Below are 15,650 nucleotides of genomic sequence, written 5' to 3' on the forward strand. Positions count from 1 at the left end.
CAAACGTTCTGCTGAACGCAGCCATTGGCTGCGTTCAGCAGACTCAACAGTTTTGCAACCGTTTTATGATTGTCTGCTGAGATAGGACCATTCTTCTAGATCTAAAAGTATGATCCAATTAGCGCGAAGGAAACTTTCAACAGTTGCAAAACAAACGTTCTGCTGAACGCAGCCAATGGTCAAGTCGTGTGAAATTTTCACATTTTCTTTTCTAGGGGAAAATTATACGATCGCCACTCTTCAGTGACGACGTGACTTCATACTCCATGTTCTGTCTATCCGACTCTAGCCATATTATGTTTATGGCGTGATAAGAGACAGGCGCTAATTTGGCTTTGATCATTTTGTCTTAACATTCATTTGCTGTTGGTAAGCAGTTGGTAAGCTGTATCTTTCGGACTGCGTTTTTCAAGAGAATCTCGAGCGAGAAAGCGTTGGAAATTCGTTACAATGGTAATTGTTTCATTAATTAATCTTTAGTCGTTTAATCTACCACTCTTTAGAAAAGATCGCCCGCCTCGTGTTCGTACCGGATTTGAATGGATGCGAGCGTCATTTTACATGCCGTTTTATTTTTGTAACGTCGTACTAACATCGGCCATAGTTATACTGTTTGTATAATACATTTATTTGCTGTTACTGATGTTATCAAATATTATTAAATTCGACGTTTTTTTTCTTTTTGGAAAATTTTACAACGGTAGACGATAGAAATGAATCGGACATTATTTCAGTAAAGAAAAAACGTGCGCCAGGCGACAGATATAGAATGGATTATTCCAGACAAACAAGCCCTTTGTGCTAGTTTATGTAGTTTGATCTCTGTGAAGAACAGAGAAATAAGAATGAAAAATATCTTATCCATATGGATTATTCATAAAATTCGGATATTTTTTGCAAATCTTACAATACATTTTTTTTTTAAGCTAAATTTGTACTTTATCTTTTCTCTTTTTTTTCAACATAAAGAGAAAAAGAGGGAAGAGGAACCAAGCAATTTAGCTGAAACATCTTGATTTAATATGCGTTTTGTACTAGTTTAATCTAATTCATCAACTGATTATATTCTATTTTTTTCTTGGAATAATGAATTCTTTTTGCTTTATAGTCGATCACTGCCAAACGAGAGGAATTTCGCAAGTATCTGGAAAGAGCTGGTGTCATGGATGCCCTCACAAAAATATTTGTCTCACTCTATGAAGATACTGAAAGGCCAACTGATGCCTTAGAGTATCCTTTTTTTATTCTTACTAAAGAATCAATATTGTTTAATATAATTGTTCAATCTAAAAACAAAGATATTTAAGACGTTTCAAGAGAGAAAGATACTTAAGTTATTATTCATATATACCTAGGCCTGGTTTTCAACAGTATGTATGATTAAAAACTTATAAGATTAATATCAGTTTATATTTATTATAAGATAATATCAGATTAATATCAGTAATATTCAATTTAGTTAAAGATAATCTTGCATTAGTGAAACCAAGTCTTTTGTCTGCTTCTATCAATGCAGATTCACTTTAATCAATTAATGCTTCAGTTTATTGATCTTTTTCTAATTTTTAGAATTAGAGAAAGATAAAAGTGAGTTAAACTAAGATTAAAATTAATCTACATTGGTAGAAATAGATATCAGAGCATTAATTTGATATAACTTTTATACTTCTTTTATTAAATCAGAAAATATTTGCTTTCTGATTGTGCGCTTTATGAAAAAAACATTAGTTATTTCCTTATCCATACTATAGGTATATACGAAAAAATCTTGGCGGTATCGTCAACAATACTTCGGAAATTGATATCTTGAAGAAAGAATTAGAGGAATCTAAAGCTAAAATTGTCGAACTGCAATCAAAATTAGCAAAGTATGAACAAAAGGATGAAGTTCAAGCCGAGTAACTATTATGGATAACATATCTTCGACCAGAGTTCGTGCTAGTCTTTTTTTTTTTTGGACAATGACTTTTCTGAAGTCAGTCTATGTGCCTTATATTTACTATAATAAATATGACGTTACTATAATAACAAATATGATGTTACTATAATAAAAAAAAATTACGTTTATTAAAGTTAGAATATAAGATAAATTACTGAACTTGTGTAAACATTCCATTACACATATATTCATTCATTCATGTTTTTTAATTAAGAAAATCGCAATATAGCTGTTAGCTTTCATATTATTTCTTTTCTAAGGACAAATTTACATGTAAAGTATTTGACATATGTACTTATTAATGTGAAGCGTCGTTTGTACAGAATAGATCTCAGAGAATCCAAATAAATATTACTTTTACGTTTATTACAATACATGTACTCTTAAATGTAATATCATTTGTTGATCAATATAATATCATTTGTAATATCTTTGTTTTAATTATAGTGGAGAATTGTTTTATTAGGACTTAATATAGATTCAATGCAAATAAAATCAATTTGTGACAGTTAAAAAAAGATAACATTTTTAGAATCAATTGCAAAAATGTAGACATTTTTAATATGTATAAATATTGATACATGAAGAGAGAGTTACAATTAATTTTTTAATCTTCCACGAATTTCAATAATGCTGCATATTGACGAATTTTATTCTTCATGATACAGTAGATATTCTGAAATACATAAAACATATAATGAAAAAAAAAAATAGGAATTGGAATATTGACATTGAAAGAAATCAATTCATTGAGCTATGTGTGTATATATATACACACACAAAATGTTTCTTTAATTCTTAGAGAATTACCTCTTGGCTTTAGGCAGATCCGAGTGCGAGTAAGATTGATAATTTCATGTGGATTTTGCTGCTTGTCTGCGCTTCACTTCCCAATTGTAGATACGTGCCATATTTACTTCCACAGTGGTATATTGATCCCGAACAAAATCTAGATCGTGCTCTACATATCCTAAATTCTTCTTGGCCGCCTCAATATTTTTGGTCAGCACTTCTTGGGCATCGTCTAAGGTATATTCTAGCATGACATTAGCGCCTAACCATAAACACACTTTGTCGGTAGGTGGTATTATGGCTTTTGCGTAAACTTGTTCTGATAATAAAAATTGCGTTTCTAAGGTACTCTTCTCAATCTGTAATTTCTCGATCATCTCTAAAGATCTTTCGAGATCTGGTATTTGTGATTTTAAGCGTCTTCGTTTGTTGACTAGGTTAAACTCCATAAACTTGTACTTTCCATGGCTCTCGTCCAGCTTTCTGAGTACTTTGTCCACAGAATCGTTTTCTGGTTTTGCCATAAAAGCCTCGACATCGTCCTGAAATTGTAGGACATGAATGACTCGATGTAAGATTGTAAACTTAGTTCAATCAATTTTATGATTATAAAATATATATATTTTATGTTTTCATTTTTTATTTAATAAAAAGATAATTATAATTATCAATGGTTTAATAAAGGCAAACATAAAAATATTTCTGTACAATGCATATATATTCGTTTAATAATATCATCCGAATCGACTTGAATTAACCAAAAAACGAAGCAAATAGAAAATAGAATAGCAAATTCACAAGAATAAAACAAGAAAATGGTCTTTTTAGTTACCATATAAGGTTCGATCAATCGATTGACATTTTGATTGATCAAATACATATACATGGAATTTTAATTGTCAATAAAAGTAATGAGAGTTGCTTCTCTCTACGTCCTTGGACAGTAATGCAATATATATGTTCTTTTCGCGCGGAAAGAACGATTAATGAAAATTTATTGTAGAAAACGATTCCAACAAAAATCAAGAGAGTTACGGGAATAATAATATGCAGATTTTGTGAATGTGTATGACACGAGCGCGCGTGTACATGCATAAAATAAATATTAATAAAATCGTACTTACCACAAAATCAGCCTCCGGTATACCGGCGTACGACTTCCTATCTTTACCTAATTCAATTTCCACTTTATTGTCACCGTCTTCCATCTTGAATCTCCTATATACCTCTGAAGTGCACTCCTCTACGCTCTGTCTCGCACACTAACGTGATTCACGAGTCACAAATGCTCTTGCAAATTCCTACTTGCTCCTTTCGAGACGGTTCTCATGAAACGACACTCCTTTGAAAACGTAGTGTTAATTTCCAACCTGCGCGCTTTCTTATGCAATGAATAATTATGAAATATAAGGGAGATAATTTTTTGAGATATAATATGAAATACGTAATCCATATTTGATCTACAAATAATTTTAGTATTGTTAAATTGATAAGAATGATAAGAATTCTATAAAGTAACAGATCGCAGAAGCTTTAAAAAATATCGCATACGAAAATACTAGGAAAATCTATGATATATGTAACCTCTCTGATATAACACATATACTAAGTATATTTTTGCATGCGATATTTTTCGAGAATACGACCCCAGGGGCTATTAAAAAGTATCCAGCATTTATTAGCTATTAAAAAATATGCAACATTTTCTTAACCAAGCACGAGAAAAACCCATCATGTACCAAAGACTTCAGCTGTCCGATTTGTGGCGGACTCTATTGATAATTTATGCAATCATTTATCGTACTGCTTATGATAATTGTGAACTGGAACAAATTGCGACGCTGATGAAAAAATAATTTTTATGTCTCGTAATATTTTAAGAATTTTTTTTAATATCTTAAATTCTCGTAATATTTAAGAATTTTTTTTTATATCTTAAATTTCTAAAAATATCTTAAATATCTTTAAATTTTATAAGTTTTCTTAAAAATTACAAAATGAGAAATCTTATTTTATAATTCACATATGTATATAAATCTAGAAAAACGAATTCTCGATAAAATATAGATTTTCTTAGCATTTCTAAAAAGTATTCCATTCGTATAAAAAATCCAAAAAAATTATAAAATTATATATTTAAAATTTTCAAAAATTTTGAAATTTATATAGAAACTTTAACATAATTTTTTTATATGTCTAACGATTTTAATTGCGACAAAATATTAAAATTAACACATAGACATGTAATATAAAATTGAAATATATACATATATATAAATTTTAAGACAGTCAATCCTATTCATACGTTCTCTTTAAAATAAGCACTATCATAACAAATATTAAAAAGTTTTTCCAAAAAGGACTTCATAATTAGGTCCTTTTTGGAAAATGAATAATTTTTTATTTAATAACTTTATTAAATAACTTTATTATAGAAATAACGTATTTAAAGCAGGCAGGGCAATTTTTCACAGGTTTTAATTAAAGTTCAGTCGTTATTTTTTTCAAGGGCCTCCCCTCCAATGCAAACGTGTGATATGCCTGTACACTGAGAAAAAAAATTTGTTCAACTAACTAAATACATATATTTAGTTGTTTGCAGATTTGGTTAATTCAACAAAAAATCGAATTTAACCGTAGTCTGTTTAACATTGAACAGCTTGTTAAACAGACTAAGGTTAAATTCAATTAGATAAAATTTGTTGAATTAACCAAATCTGCAAACAACTAAATGTGTTTAGTTAATTGAACAAATTTTTTTTCTCAGTGTAGTGATGATAGTCCCGATAACTACGTTCAATCTAAATTAAGGTGTCCACCCGCACCCCACATGCGTCGTGTGTTTTGGCGCACGAACGGCCCAACGGACATCGCATTTATCATTGGCTCGGGGCGCATTCCTCCTCTCTGATACACTTTATTGGATCTAATAGAGCCGAATTATGGTGTATCGAGTAAAGCAGGGTTGATTTGGACTAGCGTTGTCTAGACAACTTGCACTTAAAAGCCGCTCTTTTCATTCAACAATTGCTTTGCATGCAAAACAAAACAGTCACCGCGAATTAACCCGCCAATTGTATAGTCAATTCCTCTCCTCTCCCTTTCAGTCCATGAAATTAGCATATTAGTAATTTTATCATACTTTGTACCAAACTGAATTGAAAATAAATTGATCTTATTTCAAACGAAATTGCTCTGATTTTATCATATAAATCATAATACACCGCATATATGTATAATATATTTATCAAGCGATTATATGTATCTTGATCGAGCAGTTAACGATATTTTATTTTATTACATTAATCTTTCTAAAAAGTTTTCTTATTTCTTTTATTTATATTATAGTAGATACATAAGAAGAATATAATATATGTATAATCAATAATAAATGTTTTTTGTATAATATCATAAGAATATAAACAATATATTATTATATAATACAAATAACAAGTAAATTTCTACACTAAAAGAACGATTTTGTGCTGAAGTATCTAAAAATTTAGATAGATATGAAAATAATTTTGTTGAACTATCAAAAAATTACGTAAGAAACTCAAACATAATGAGCAGTGCTGTAAAAAAGTCCTTTATAAATTCTTTGGAGTGGATCTCATTCTAAAAGAGTGAGATTTCACTCCAAAGAATTTGGATAGTTTGACATTTAATAACCAGTTTGAGTATCTTTCATAATTATTTAATTATTTTGATAGTCTAACAAAATTACTTTCAAATCTGTATCTAACTAAATTTTTAAATACTTAACAAAACTGTTTATATTCCGTGTAATTTTATCTTTTTTTAATGGAAGACGTACACTATAAGAAATTTCTGTTGTAAACTTCCAAAAGTATTGGAAGTTTTTATCCAACAAAGATGTACTGTAAATTTACAAATATTGTGAAATCACAACAAAACGTTATATAGTTTGTAAATTTACTGCAAATTTTTATTGTAAATTCACAAACATTTTTAACAATGTATATTTATGAGAAGAACGCTGCTAACCGAGAATAGAGAGAACTTTCCGTCACGTTTACTGGGAGGAATTAACATCGCTCGTTCTTGCGAGCCACTGTGGAAAGACTGAAAAGGTCGGAATCGGGCGCGAGAATCGGGAGCGGGGAATCGACTAGAATTAGCGTTTCGGGGGCGCGACGCGCGAGCGGATTCAGAGCGCAGGCACGCATCGCGTTATGAGACGATAGCACAGATCCGTGGCACGTTCAGTTGGAAACTCAATGGCGGTTACAGGTTACCTAGGGCTTCCTGCGGAAATGGCCAATATACACCTCCGACCTCCAACTCGCTCGGCCGATCGCGCGAGCGCGAGCGTGCACTCGAAACGCGCTCCTGTCGTACGGGCTACGGACGTGCGGTTGTACGGGTTGTACCCCATGCTCGTCCCGTGTATACGATCGCCCTACCTCTCGCTCGACACGCACTCGTTACGGCTCATCATCGTGATCTATGCGCCTATAACAAACGCTGTATCCTTAATCCGTTCTAGTTGGCTCGATCCTACCGCGCGTGCTGGAAGAAAAAGTTAATCTTGGAGATCTCCGTTGTTTTTTTTTTTTTTTTTTGAGAAATTGTCCTGCTTTCGATCCAGTTATAAGAGTGATAATCTTGCAATATATATTTGACGTGTAAGCGACGAAATTTGATAATTCGAATAATCACTTATTTGATGTTGCTACAGCAGAATCTTCTTTGATTAAAAAAATCTCGTTAAAGGCGCCTCCAGACGATATGGCTGATATCCCTGATAGCAAGCTGACGTCTTTTAACGGCAAAATGACGTAGCTTGCTACTAGGGATACACCAACTTTGCATACATTCGCTAAATATTGGCCTATATTCAATAGATAATTCATATATATGTCGCATAGAAAGAAATTAATATTTATTGTTATGGAACTTTTTTAACGCGAGAGGTTTTCTGAGATTACTCAGATTACTGAGAGGGATCTTCTTTTAGTTCTGTTAGAATCGCAGTGTAGATAAATAATACATATTTCTGTACGCGGTAGATATATGACGTACCTAGACCAAGAATTCGCACATGTTCCGTCTGTCGCGAAGTCAAGCAACGGCCGAGACATTAACACGTTAAAAGATATCTAAGCTGGACCTGCTCGCGTTCATACCGCATTTTCCTCGTTAATCGCAATCTGTACATACGGAAATTATTATTTTACTTCTGCGTCTCTCTATATTCCGTTTCGTTCATTATATTTAGAATTCGATATTACTGAAAATATGATGATGTTTGTTAAAAATCGTCGATTCAAAAAATATATCATTCAATATGAAATACTTATTACGTTCCCGAAAAATGTTTTCCCCACTAGAACTGCTTCTAAAAATAGAAACAGCGTCGGCAAAGACATATCCACTGAAAAAGAGAATATTTCAAGTGATATGAGGGTAAATAAATTATAAAAAGAGCTCGTTAAAAAAATTATAAAATTTGGGAAACATTTTTTAAATAGATCTTGTATTTCTTGTTTCTTTCGCTTTTATGTGTGTCAAATTCATACTTTGGAAAAATCTTTGAACGATGTATACAGGTCAAGAATTGAATCGATCTGATCGCAATCTCCTCTGGGTCATCGTGAAGAAAGAAGCGTCGCGCAGCTAACAATGGCACCACAAATGCTGTGACTGACTCTCGTTCGCTGTAGATTTAATCTGTCAAAATGAATCACCATTTTGATGAGCTCACGGCTAACAAACATGTTCACAAAGAATAACAGTCTATGAAGAGCTAAAGGGTTCGCAGAAGCACAAGACTGAACCTAAATTTACCGGCAATTACTGACAATTAATTTTCTTCTCTTAGGCACTTTCAAATAAGATTAACAGACGTTCCCATTTTCCGGGGACAATCCCCGGAATTTTTACGTGCTATTGGTAGTAATTTAAAGAATGACAAATATTAAAAACATTTTTAATATTAAATTCCAGTTTACTTATGGTACAGTTTGTTAAACAAAGACTGAAATAATATATAAATATATAAAATAATATTAGTTTTAAGTATAGATTATTTTTATTTAAAGATTCAGTAAAAAAAATCTGCACAGAAAGGTCGATTTTGCTGGAGTATCTAAATACTTAGCTAAATACAAGTCTGAAAATGATTCGTTGGATCACACACACATCAAAATAATTATGTAGAACGCTCAAATTTGTTTCCAAAATGTCAAAACTTTTTGCAACATTGCTTATCATGTTTGAAATTTCTATGTAATTTGATGGTCTAATAAAATTGTTTTCAGATCTGTATTTAGCTAAATTTTTAAATATTTTAGCAAAATCTTTCTTTCCGTGAGATAAACCTTATGTTAAAATGAATAAGAATAAAAATATTATTTTGTTAGTTAATACAAAAATAAAGATTCTTATTATATCTAGAAATTTTTAAAAATATTTCTTGGGACTGTGCTATACGAGAACCGCAAACTTTAACGATTGTTTTTCTTCGAAGAGGACGGCTTTGTTTTGACTTTAGATTCCTTTCAGGGTTGAAGGGATATCATCATTAACAAGTCTTAGGCGTCAAAGGTACACAAATTTGGAGCGATACACTTTTCTTCGAAGAGTCTACACGAAAAAATTTCGTTTGACGTTCGTGTTCAAATTTACTTTGTATCGTTTACGATGTGAGGACTAACTAAATTAAACTAGAACTAACTAAAGAATGAAAGTTGCTTAAGTTTCCATCGAGTACTTAAGGGGAATATACGTAGCATTAAATGTTATTTTAAAATATTAGTGCTCTGCAACTGGATATTTGAAAAGCTCTTCTAGAGAAAAATATACTTTGCATTATAATCATCTAACTGCAAAAGAAACATGTTTATTTATCTCAAATCGATAGAAGAAACAGTTTTTAATATTTTTTAAAAGTGTTATTTCTGTTATTGGGTTAATCATTCATATTCATTTAATTCATATTTAACCTTTAAGTACTGAGGTCCATGGGACCACGCGAAAAAAAAAACAAAACAAAATATCTGTCTCATTTTCACTTTCAAGTGCTTCGTTTGTTGTGTAGCTTTCGTTCAGACAGTGACGCGTGAGCCACGGTAGTAAAAATACGATATTTACGCAGATTACGGTGAGTGCAAGGCTTTCTTTCTTTTTACGTGGTCCTCTGGATCAACCTCAGTACTTAAATAGTCTATTGATAAGCATTGTCAATTTTTTTATTTTGAGAGGTAGACTTATGTTTATTTTTTTGTTTAATAGGGTGAATGCACCGTTTCTGACCACTGCACCCATTTTGGCCATCTTCGCTGTTTATTCTAGGTTCTTTCAGTTTTGGTTGGCTCTAGTGCGCAGCAATCACGACACATACGCGTCGCAATTATTTCTCTTGTTTAATAATGTGACAAGTAACCTCACATTTTCTCTTTCATATTATAAAAAAATTATTTTCTACGGAATACACTCAAAACACAGTTATCTTGTCAAAAACGATAAGAATTCCCGAAACGCGGTGAATAGAATAATTTATCAATAACTACATATGACACAAGTATAGCAGACAATATTAGTAGCCATCAAGTAATTAGTCAGCCTCGTAACGATAAGAAATATACAGGTGGCCAAAAATAGTGTAAAATGGAATTTTTGCAATTATTTAACTTTTTCATTAAACATTCACTTTTTTCCTTAAAACTTTTTTGAATATTAAAAACTAAGACATTAAACAATGTATTTAAGTAAATAGTATCTTCTTTTTATGTATTATTTAAAAAAAAATTTCTTAAAGTTATAGAAATGCTTAAGATGGCCACAGACGGTGCATTCACCCTAGTTTTTATTTTTGTTTTTGAAAAAAATGTAGATTTTAAAGTTTTATCATTTAGATTTTTGTTTATAGTAAGTACATAAAAGGTACTGTCATTATTTACTACAAGTTTACTAAAAGTGGAAAAAAAAAGTTCCTTAAAGCCAAATAAAAAATATTTTTGTTAAAATACTTTCATAAAGACTCATTTATAACGATGTAATCAATAAAACATAGACTTATAAAACTCCTGTATTTTTATTCCACTTTTTTTAAATCGATGTCCCACGGACCAACCTCAGTAAAAATGTCATAATTTGTAACATCAGTATTTAAAGGTTAAGGCTTTGCTGAAATATACGAAATATAAGTAAAATATGGATTTTAAGATTCAATTTTTGATCTGTGTTTGACGATCTCTTTAAAGCTGATTTAAAATCACTTTTCATGAAAATATGAAAATGTAACAGGAGATCCGAGTTCAAATTCCAGTTGAGATAATATTTTGCGCAATAAATTATTCACAGTTTTTAAGATCCTTACATTAACATTAAATTATTAATATTTTTGCGTTTCAAGATTGAAAAAGATTTCGTCGTGCGTTTTGCAGAATTGGATATGTATATAAATTCACGCTGAAATATTTAAGCACTAAGATTTAATCGAAAATAGGATTATATAATTAGATTTATGCTCTGACTTAATTAAATTCTCGTCGGTTCAATTTTCTTTTAAAATTGAAAATGTAACACTTTATTCAAACGTACCAAATACAACAAAGACAAACGGCGAAAATCGTCAAAGCATCTTTTGCGTTGCCTTTTGCGTTAAATTGTGTTATGATTAATGTTCATTACACTCTAATGTTTAAGACTTTATTCCTTGGAGTGACTTTCACTCCAAAAGAGTGAAATCTTAATTCTAAATAATAAAATCTCACTCTTAAAGAATGAAAATTTGCTACTCTTGTTCAAGAGTGAAAATATTTTCACTCTCTTTTTCAAGATTAGCTCCAATTTTCAGTCTTTTGGAGTGCGATGTCACTTTAAAAGATATATGCCCGTATTCATAGTCAGACCTTGTACTTAAGGCTTCCTTAAATTTATATTTAGATGATGAGTAGCCAATGAAATAATTTATAGGGTATCTGAAGATAAATTTAAGAAAGCCTTAAATATAAGGTCTGACTATGAATAAGGGCATTAGAGATTAAGCATCTCAAGAATCCCGAAGATAACTATCGACAGCTAGCTAGCGGCACGTGCGAATGGATGAATGAAAGTTTACGAGGATAGTAAGAACAGGTCAATCTGCCAATTGACCAGCCAGTCGGTAGTCGGTACGGCGCGAATAGACGGATCTCTTCGGATCGTTCCTCCCTTGAGCTGCCGGCACCCACACAGAGACGCGCGTTCTGAGCGAGGAGTACCTTCACCAAGAAGAATTGGCCGCAACCGGAGTGCACGGCAGATAAGGGTGCTCACGGCGTGGTGGGGGATGGTTGACTCTGGAGTGGCCATTCGGAGTCAGTTGCTCTTATGCTCGCCAACCAACGTGACTGCGTTGCGCGCCGCTCAGCTCGAACCGCGTGACGGGAACGTCACAGACCGTATCGAGGAACGAACAGCGGATTCCGAAACGTGCAATAAAAAACGATTGTGATAAAATCACGGGTTTTCGCAGAGCGAAACGTTTTACGAAGATCTGCGCGGAGTTGATAGTAAAAGTTGTCCACGAAAAGCAAAGAGAGTGACGGGGGATCCTGAGATTTCTGCGGTATCGCGAAGAATGCAAGGTTTGATTTTGGGTACAGAGAACATTTCGCAGTGCTAAAATCGACTAAAGTGGACTTTGTGCCTGGTGTCGCGAAGACGCAGCTCTTCGATCGACGCAGTTTACTCGAGCGACGTTCGTTGCCCGGCTCTTATCGCTCGATCGCTTCGCCGGTCGAACGTTGAAAGAAACTGCGGAAGAGGAGCTGATCGTATTAGCGTGTATTACTGTTTTGTACTACCGGATACACGCGCGTCGCCTCGCGTCATCGGCTCCCGTCGAAAGAGAAAAACACCGCGATTATTTGCCTATCAGTAATTCCATAATTTGATCGTGGGAAGCATCGCGAGGAAAAACCTAAGAGAATAACACCAGAAGATAAATATTCGCACTTCGTGAACGAGCGCGTGGAAAACACGATAAAGAAACACTTTTTTCTTCTCGCGGAAAGAATTCATACACTGGAAAGAAAATCTCGTTGCATTAATTGGAATTCTTGTAGATTCAACTAAAAAGGTACAAATCAAACATCGATAATTAAATCTGTTCAACATTCTAATCGAGATAACCAGAAGTTCAATCAGGATAACCAGAAATTTTATTCATACGATCGGAATTTGTTTTGTACTTGTTGGTACAACTAGAACAATTTTCTCAGTGTGGTGACGTCTGCGTATTCATCAAATAAACGAATTTCATCGTCATTCAACTAATCCATAAGCAACGTCGGGTTTACTCGCGATAACTGCGCAACGTGCGCTCCCCAGGACGCCTGGCGTCGCCCCGCCATTTTTCTCCGGATATTTAGCGGAAGTGGCCAATCTGGTCGCAACTCCGACGCACTTACTGATGCGATCGCTCGACACGTGACCTCCACGGCACCTGACGTAACGACGACAGACGTCGCGACGCGTCTCGAAGGATCCATCGAGGAACCATGCGGAGGCATCGTTTCGATTAACGCATCCAAGAGTCATCGAGAAGATCAAGAGGAGCGATGACTATCGGCAGTTGAACCTCTGATAGAAAATCGCGCGGAAGCTGATCGTGTGCAAGGATCTAGGAGGGGGGGGAGGGGATTATTATGTTAGGAACAGGATTATGTTTTCTGCTGAAGGTGCTGGTGCTGGCAGGAGCGGCCATCGCGCTCCTGCCGGAGGATCTGGAGGATCGCGCCATTCCGGTCAGCCTTCAGGAGGAGTGCGCTTCCAAATGCCCGGACTTAGACCTCACGCAGGTAAGAAATCTTCCTGTGATAAGAAAGAATTGATATTGAAGTATGTTGACATAGTTAAATTAAACAGTTGACATCTTCATAATCGAAGAACGTTAAAAGGTTTTACGTGTCGGGAGGAAGAAATCTAATAATGTATAGGAAGAGCACTATCTCCCCCTGAGGAATACTCTTTAGATATAGTATTCTTAATTCTGCTGTTCGATTTCGTTTACTGCTATGTAAAATATTGAGGAAACAATGTTACAAACAAATTACGACTCACTTATTTCAATGTGAAATATATCTACCTTCGTTGAGATAAGAAACGAGACGATACCTTTTTGCGCAAGTAAAATGAGAACTGATAACAGGTAGCGATTTTGGAAACGAGGTGACAGTTTATTTATTTGACTTCAATATGCAGTGTACATCGAAAATAATGGATAGCCTATAATTTGCAAAATTGTACAATTACGAGCTGATTACGATGTTATTGATCTACGGAATTTTTCGTCGCGTTTATCAGTATTGTTACGAATAACTACATCGTACTGTCTTATTGTAAAAATACGCGTTAGATTTCTTGAGACACAATTTTGTTAATTCGGACAAATATAACATTAATAATAGTGCAACATTATAAGTACAAGACGCGGTAAATATAACTAATTAATTATATTATTTAAAAAAATATTATACATATATATTCTTATGTATTTATATATTTATTAATATAATTTTATTTATTTATTTATCATAAATAAATAATATATAATAGATAAAAATAATTTTCTATTAATATAAAAGTATTATAAAAAAAATTTAATCTTATTAATTCTCCAAGTTAAATAAAATGACTTAAAACTCTTCCATTTATACATATCTTCCTTGAAAAATACAGAATTAATTTTTTCTTAACAAAAATATAAATTTTATTTCTATTATCACAAATAAACTCTAAATTTTGTAAATATTTTCTCAATAGATGTACAATGACGATTTGAGTATTCATCAAACTTTCTACTCGCCGTCTAATCAGCTTTCGCGTCGAGTGCGGGTATTATCGTTGACGTGTTAATTAATGAGGAACATTTAAAGACCATAGTGTTGTTCGCGATTCTTGAAATCTATGTCGATGAGTTGATTGTCGCTTCGCCGACCTAGTTGAATTCTTTGGCGATGCAATGCACGTAAGCATATCCTTGCAGTCGTGACTCAGTTTTTCCGTTCGAATTATCAATTTGTCAGAAGCGCAAGAAAATCATGTATTTCAAACGTGCTTAAGTTTGATAGGAACTCAATTTCCATTCGTTCAAATACCAAGGGGGGTACCGTGACGCTGTCCGCCATTTTCAGCAAAAGCGTAGATACCTTGCGGCATTGACAACAACCTATTGCGATAATCAAGTAGAAATATTGACGAGAAAGCAATAAATGTATCAATGTAAATAATATGCATACAAAAATACATAAGAGAGAGAGATACTTCAAATTTATTTTAATAATTCTTTAGTCACACTGTTAAATATATTAAAGAATCAGATTTAAACCAATTCTTTAAAATAACATTTCGTTATTTTTATTTCTATATAAATAAATTAAAAGTATTATTTTAATACAAAATATATGTAGTTAAGAAAAAACCACATTTAATTAATCCATTTCTGTAGTTGAATTACTTAGTTAACAGTTAAGTTTTTAACAGCATTCTTATATAACTAATGTATGTGCACTTATTGTTAGTAATTAAACTAAATGTCAGCCAAATTAATAGTTCTTGAGTTAAATTGTCTAAATCCATTAAGGATATATCGAGTAAGAGCAGTGGTAATTTAAAGGGTTAAAAATAACTCAAACAGAGGGTATAAGACATTATAATTTAACAATGTAGCGTTTCTACTTTCTGCGCTCTTTTAGACGTTGATATTTAATACCGAAAATGAAATAACGATGCCAAAAGGTATTCAGGATGAAAAGAGTAGCATCGATGCACTTTGATATCGCAAGCATCCCCAGCTACGAATCGAGCGTCGGCGGCATGAAAATGGCTGTGCGCGAGCGAAGGACGTATCAATTTAAGTCCACTCTCCAGCTCGACTGTACCATTCATTAATTAACTTAACTACACG

General features: G+C 33.1%; 3 protein-coding genes across 6 annotated transcripts in view; 2 read left to right on the top strand and 1 right to left on the bottom strand.

Moving 5' to 3' along the window:
• Window positions 1–192: 192 nt before the first annotated feature.
• On the top strand, window positions 193–2,019 carry LOC108728518 (C-Myc-binding protein). Its single transcript, XM_018457095.1, has 3 exons — window positions 193–453; window positions 1,109–1,230; window positions 1,752–2,019. The coding sequence occupies exons 1-3, from the start codon at window positions 451–453 to the stop codon at window positions 1,900–1,902; spliced, it is 276 nt and encodes a 91-aa protein (XP_018312597.1). The 5' UTR covers window positions 193–450; the 3' UTR covers window positions 1,903–2,019.
• A 521-nt stretch (window positions 2,020–2,540) lies between these two features.
• On the bottom strand, window positions 2,541–4,044 carry mgr (prefoldin subunit mgr). The gene is made up of 3 exons (XM_018457069.1): window positions 3,856–4,044; window positions 2,750–3,273; window positions 2,541–2,615 (listed from the first exon to the last, which is right to left on the bottom strand). The coding sequence occupies exons 1-2, from the start codon at window positions 3,937–3,939 to the stop codon at window positions 2,794–2,796; spliced, it is 564 nt and encodes a 187-aa protein (XP_018312571.1). The 5' UTR covers window positions 3,940–4,044; the 3' UTR covers window positions 2,541–2,615; window positions 2,750–2,793.
• An 8,033-nt stretch (window positions 4,045–12,077) lies between these two features.
• The window catches only part of sev (receptor protein-tyrosine kinase sevenless), a 38,303-nt gene continuing 34,730 nt past the window's right edge, over window positions 12,078–15,650 (top strand). For all 4 annotated transcript variants that reach the window (XM_018457222.1, XM_018457219.1, XM_018457221.1 and 1 more), the window contains exon 1: window positions 12,078–13,542. In XM_018457222.1, coding sequence (XP_018312724.1) covers window positions 13,390–13,542 — 153 coding nt within the window. In that variant the 5' untranslated portion in view covers window positions 12,078–13,389. The remainder of the gene's footprint in view (window positions 13,543–15,650) is intronic.

This window comes from Mycetomoellerius zeteki, unplaced genomic scaffold, assembly GCF_001594055.1.
Source record: "Mycetomoellerius zeteki isolate Tzet28-1 unplaced genomic scaffold, Tzet1.0 scaffold62, whole genome shotgun sequence".
In the NCBI taxonomy this organism is placed as follows: Eukaryota; Metazoa; Arthropoda; class Insecta; order Hymenoptera; family Formicidae; genus Mycetomoellerius; species Mycetomoellerius zeteki.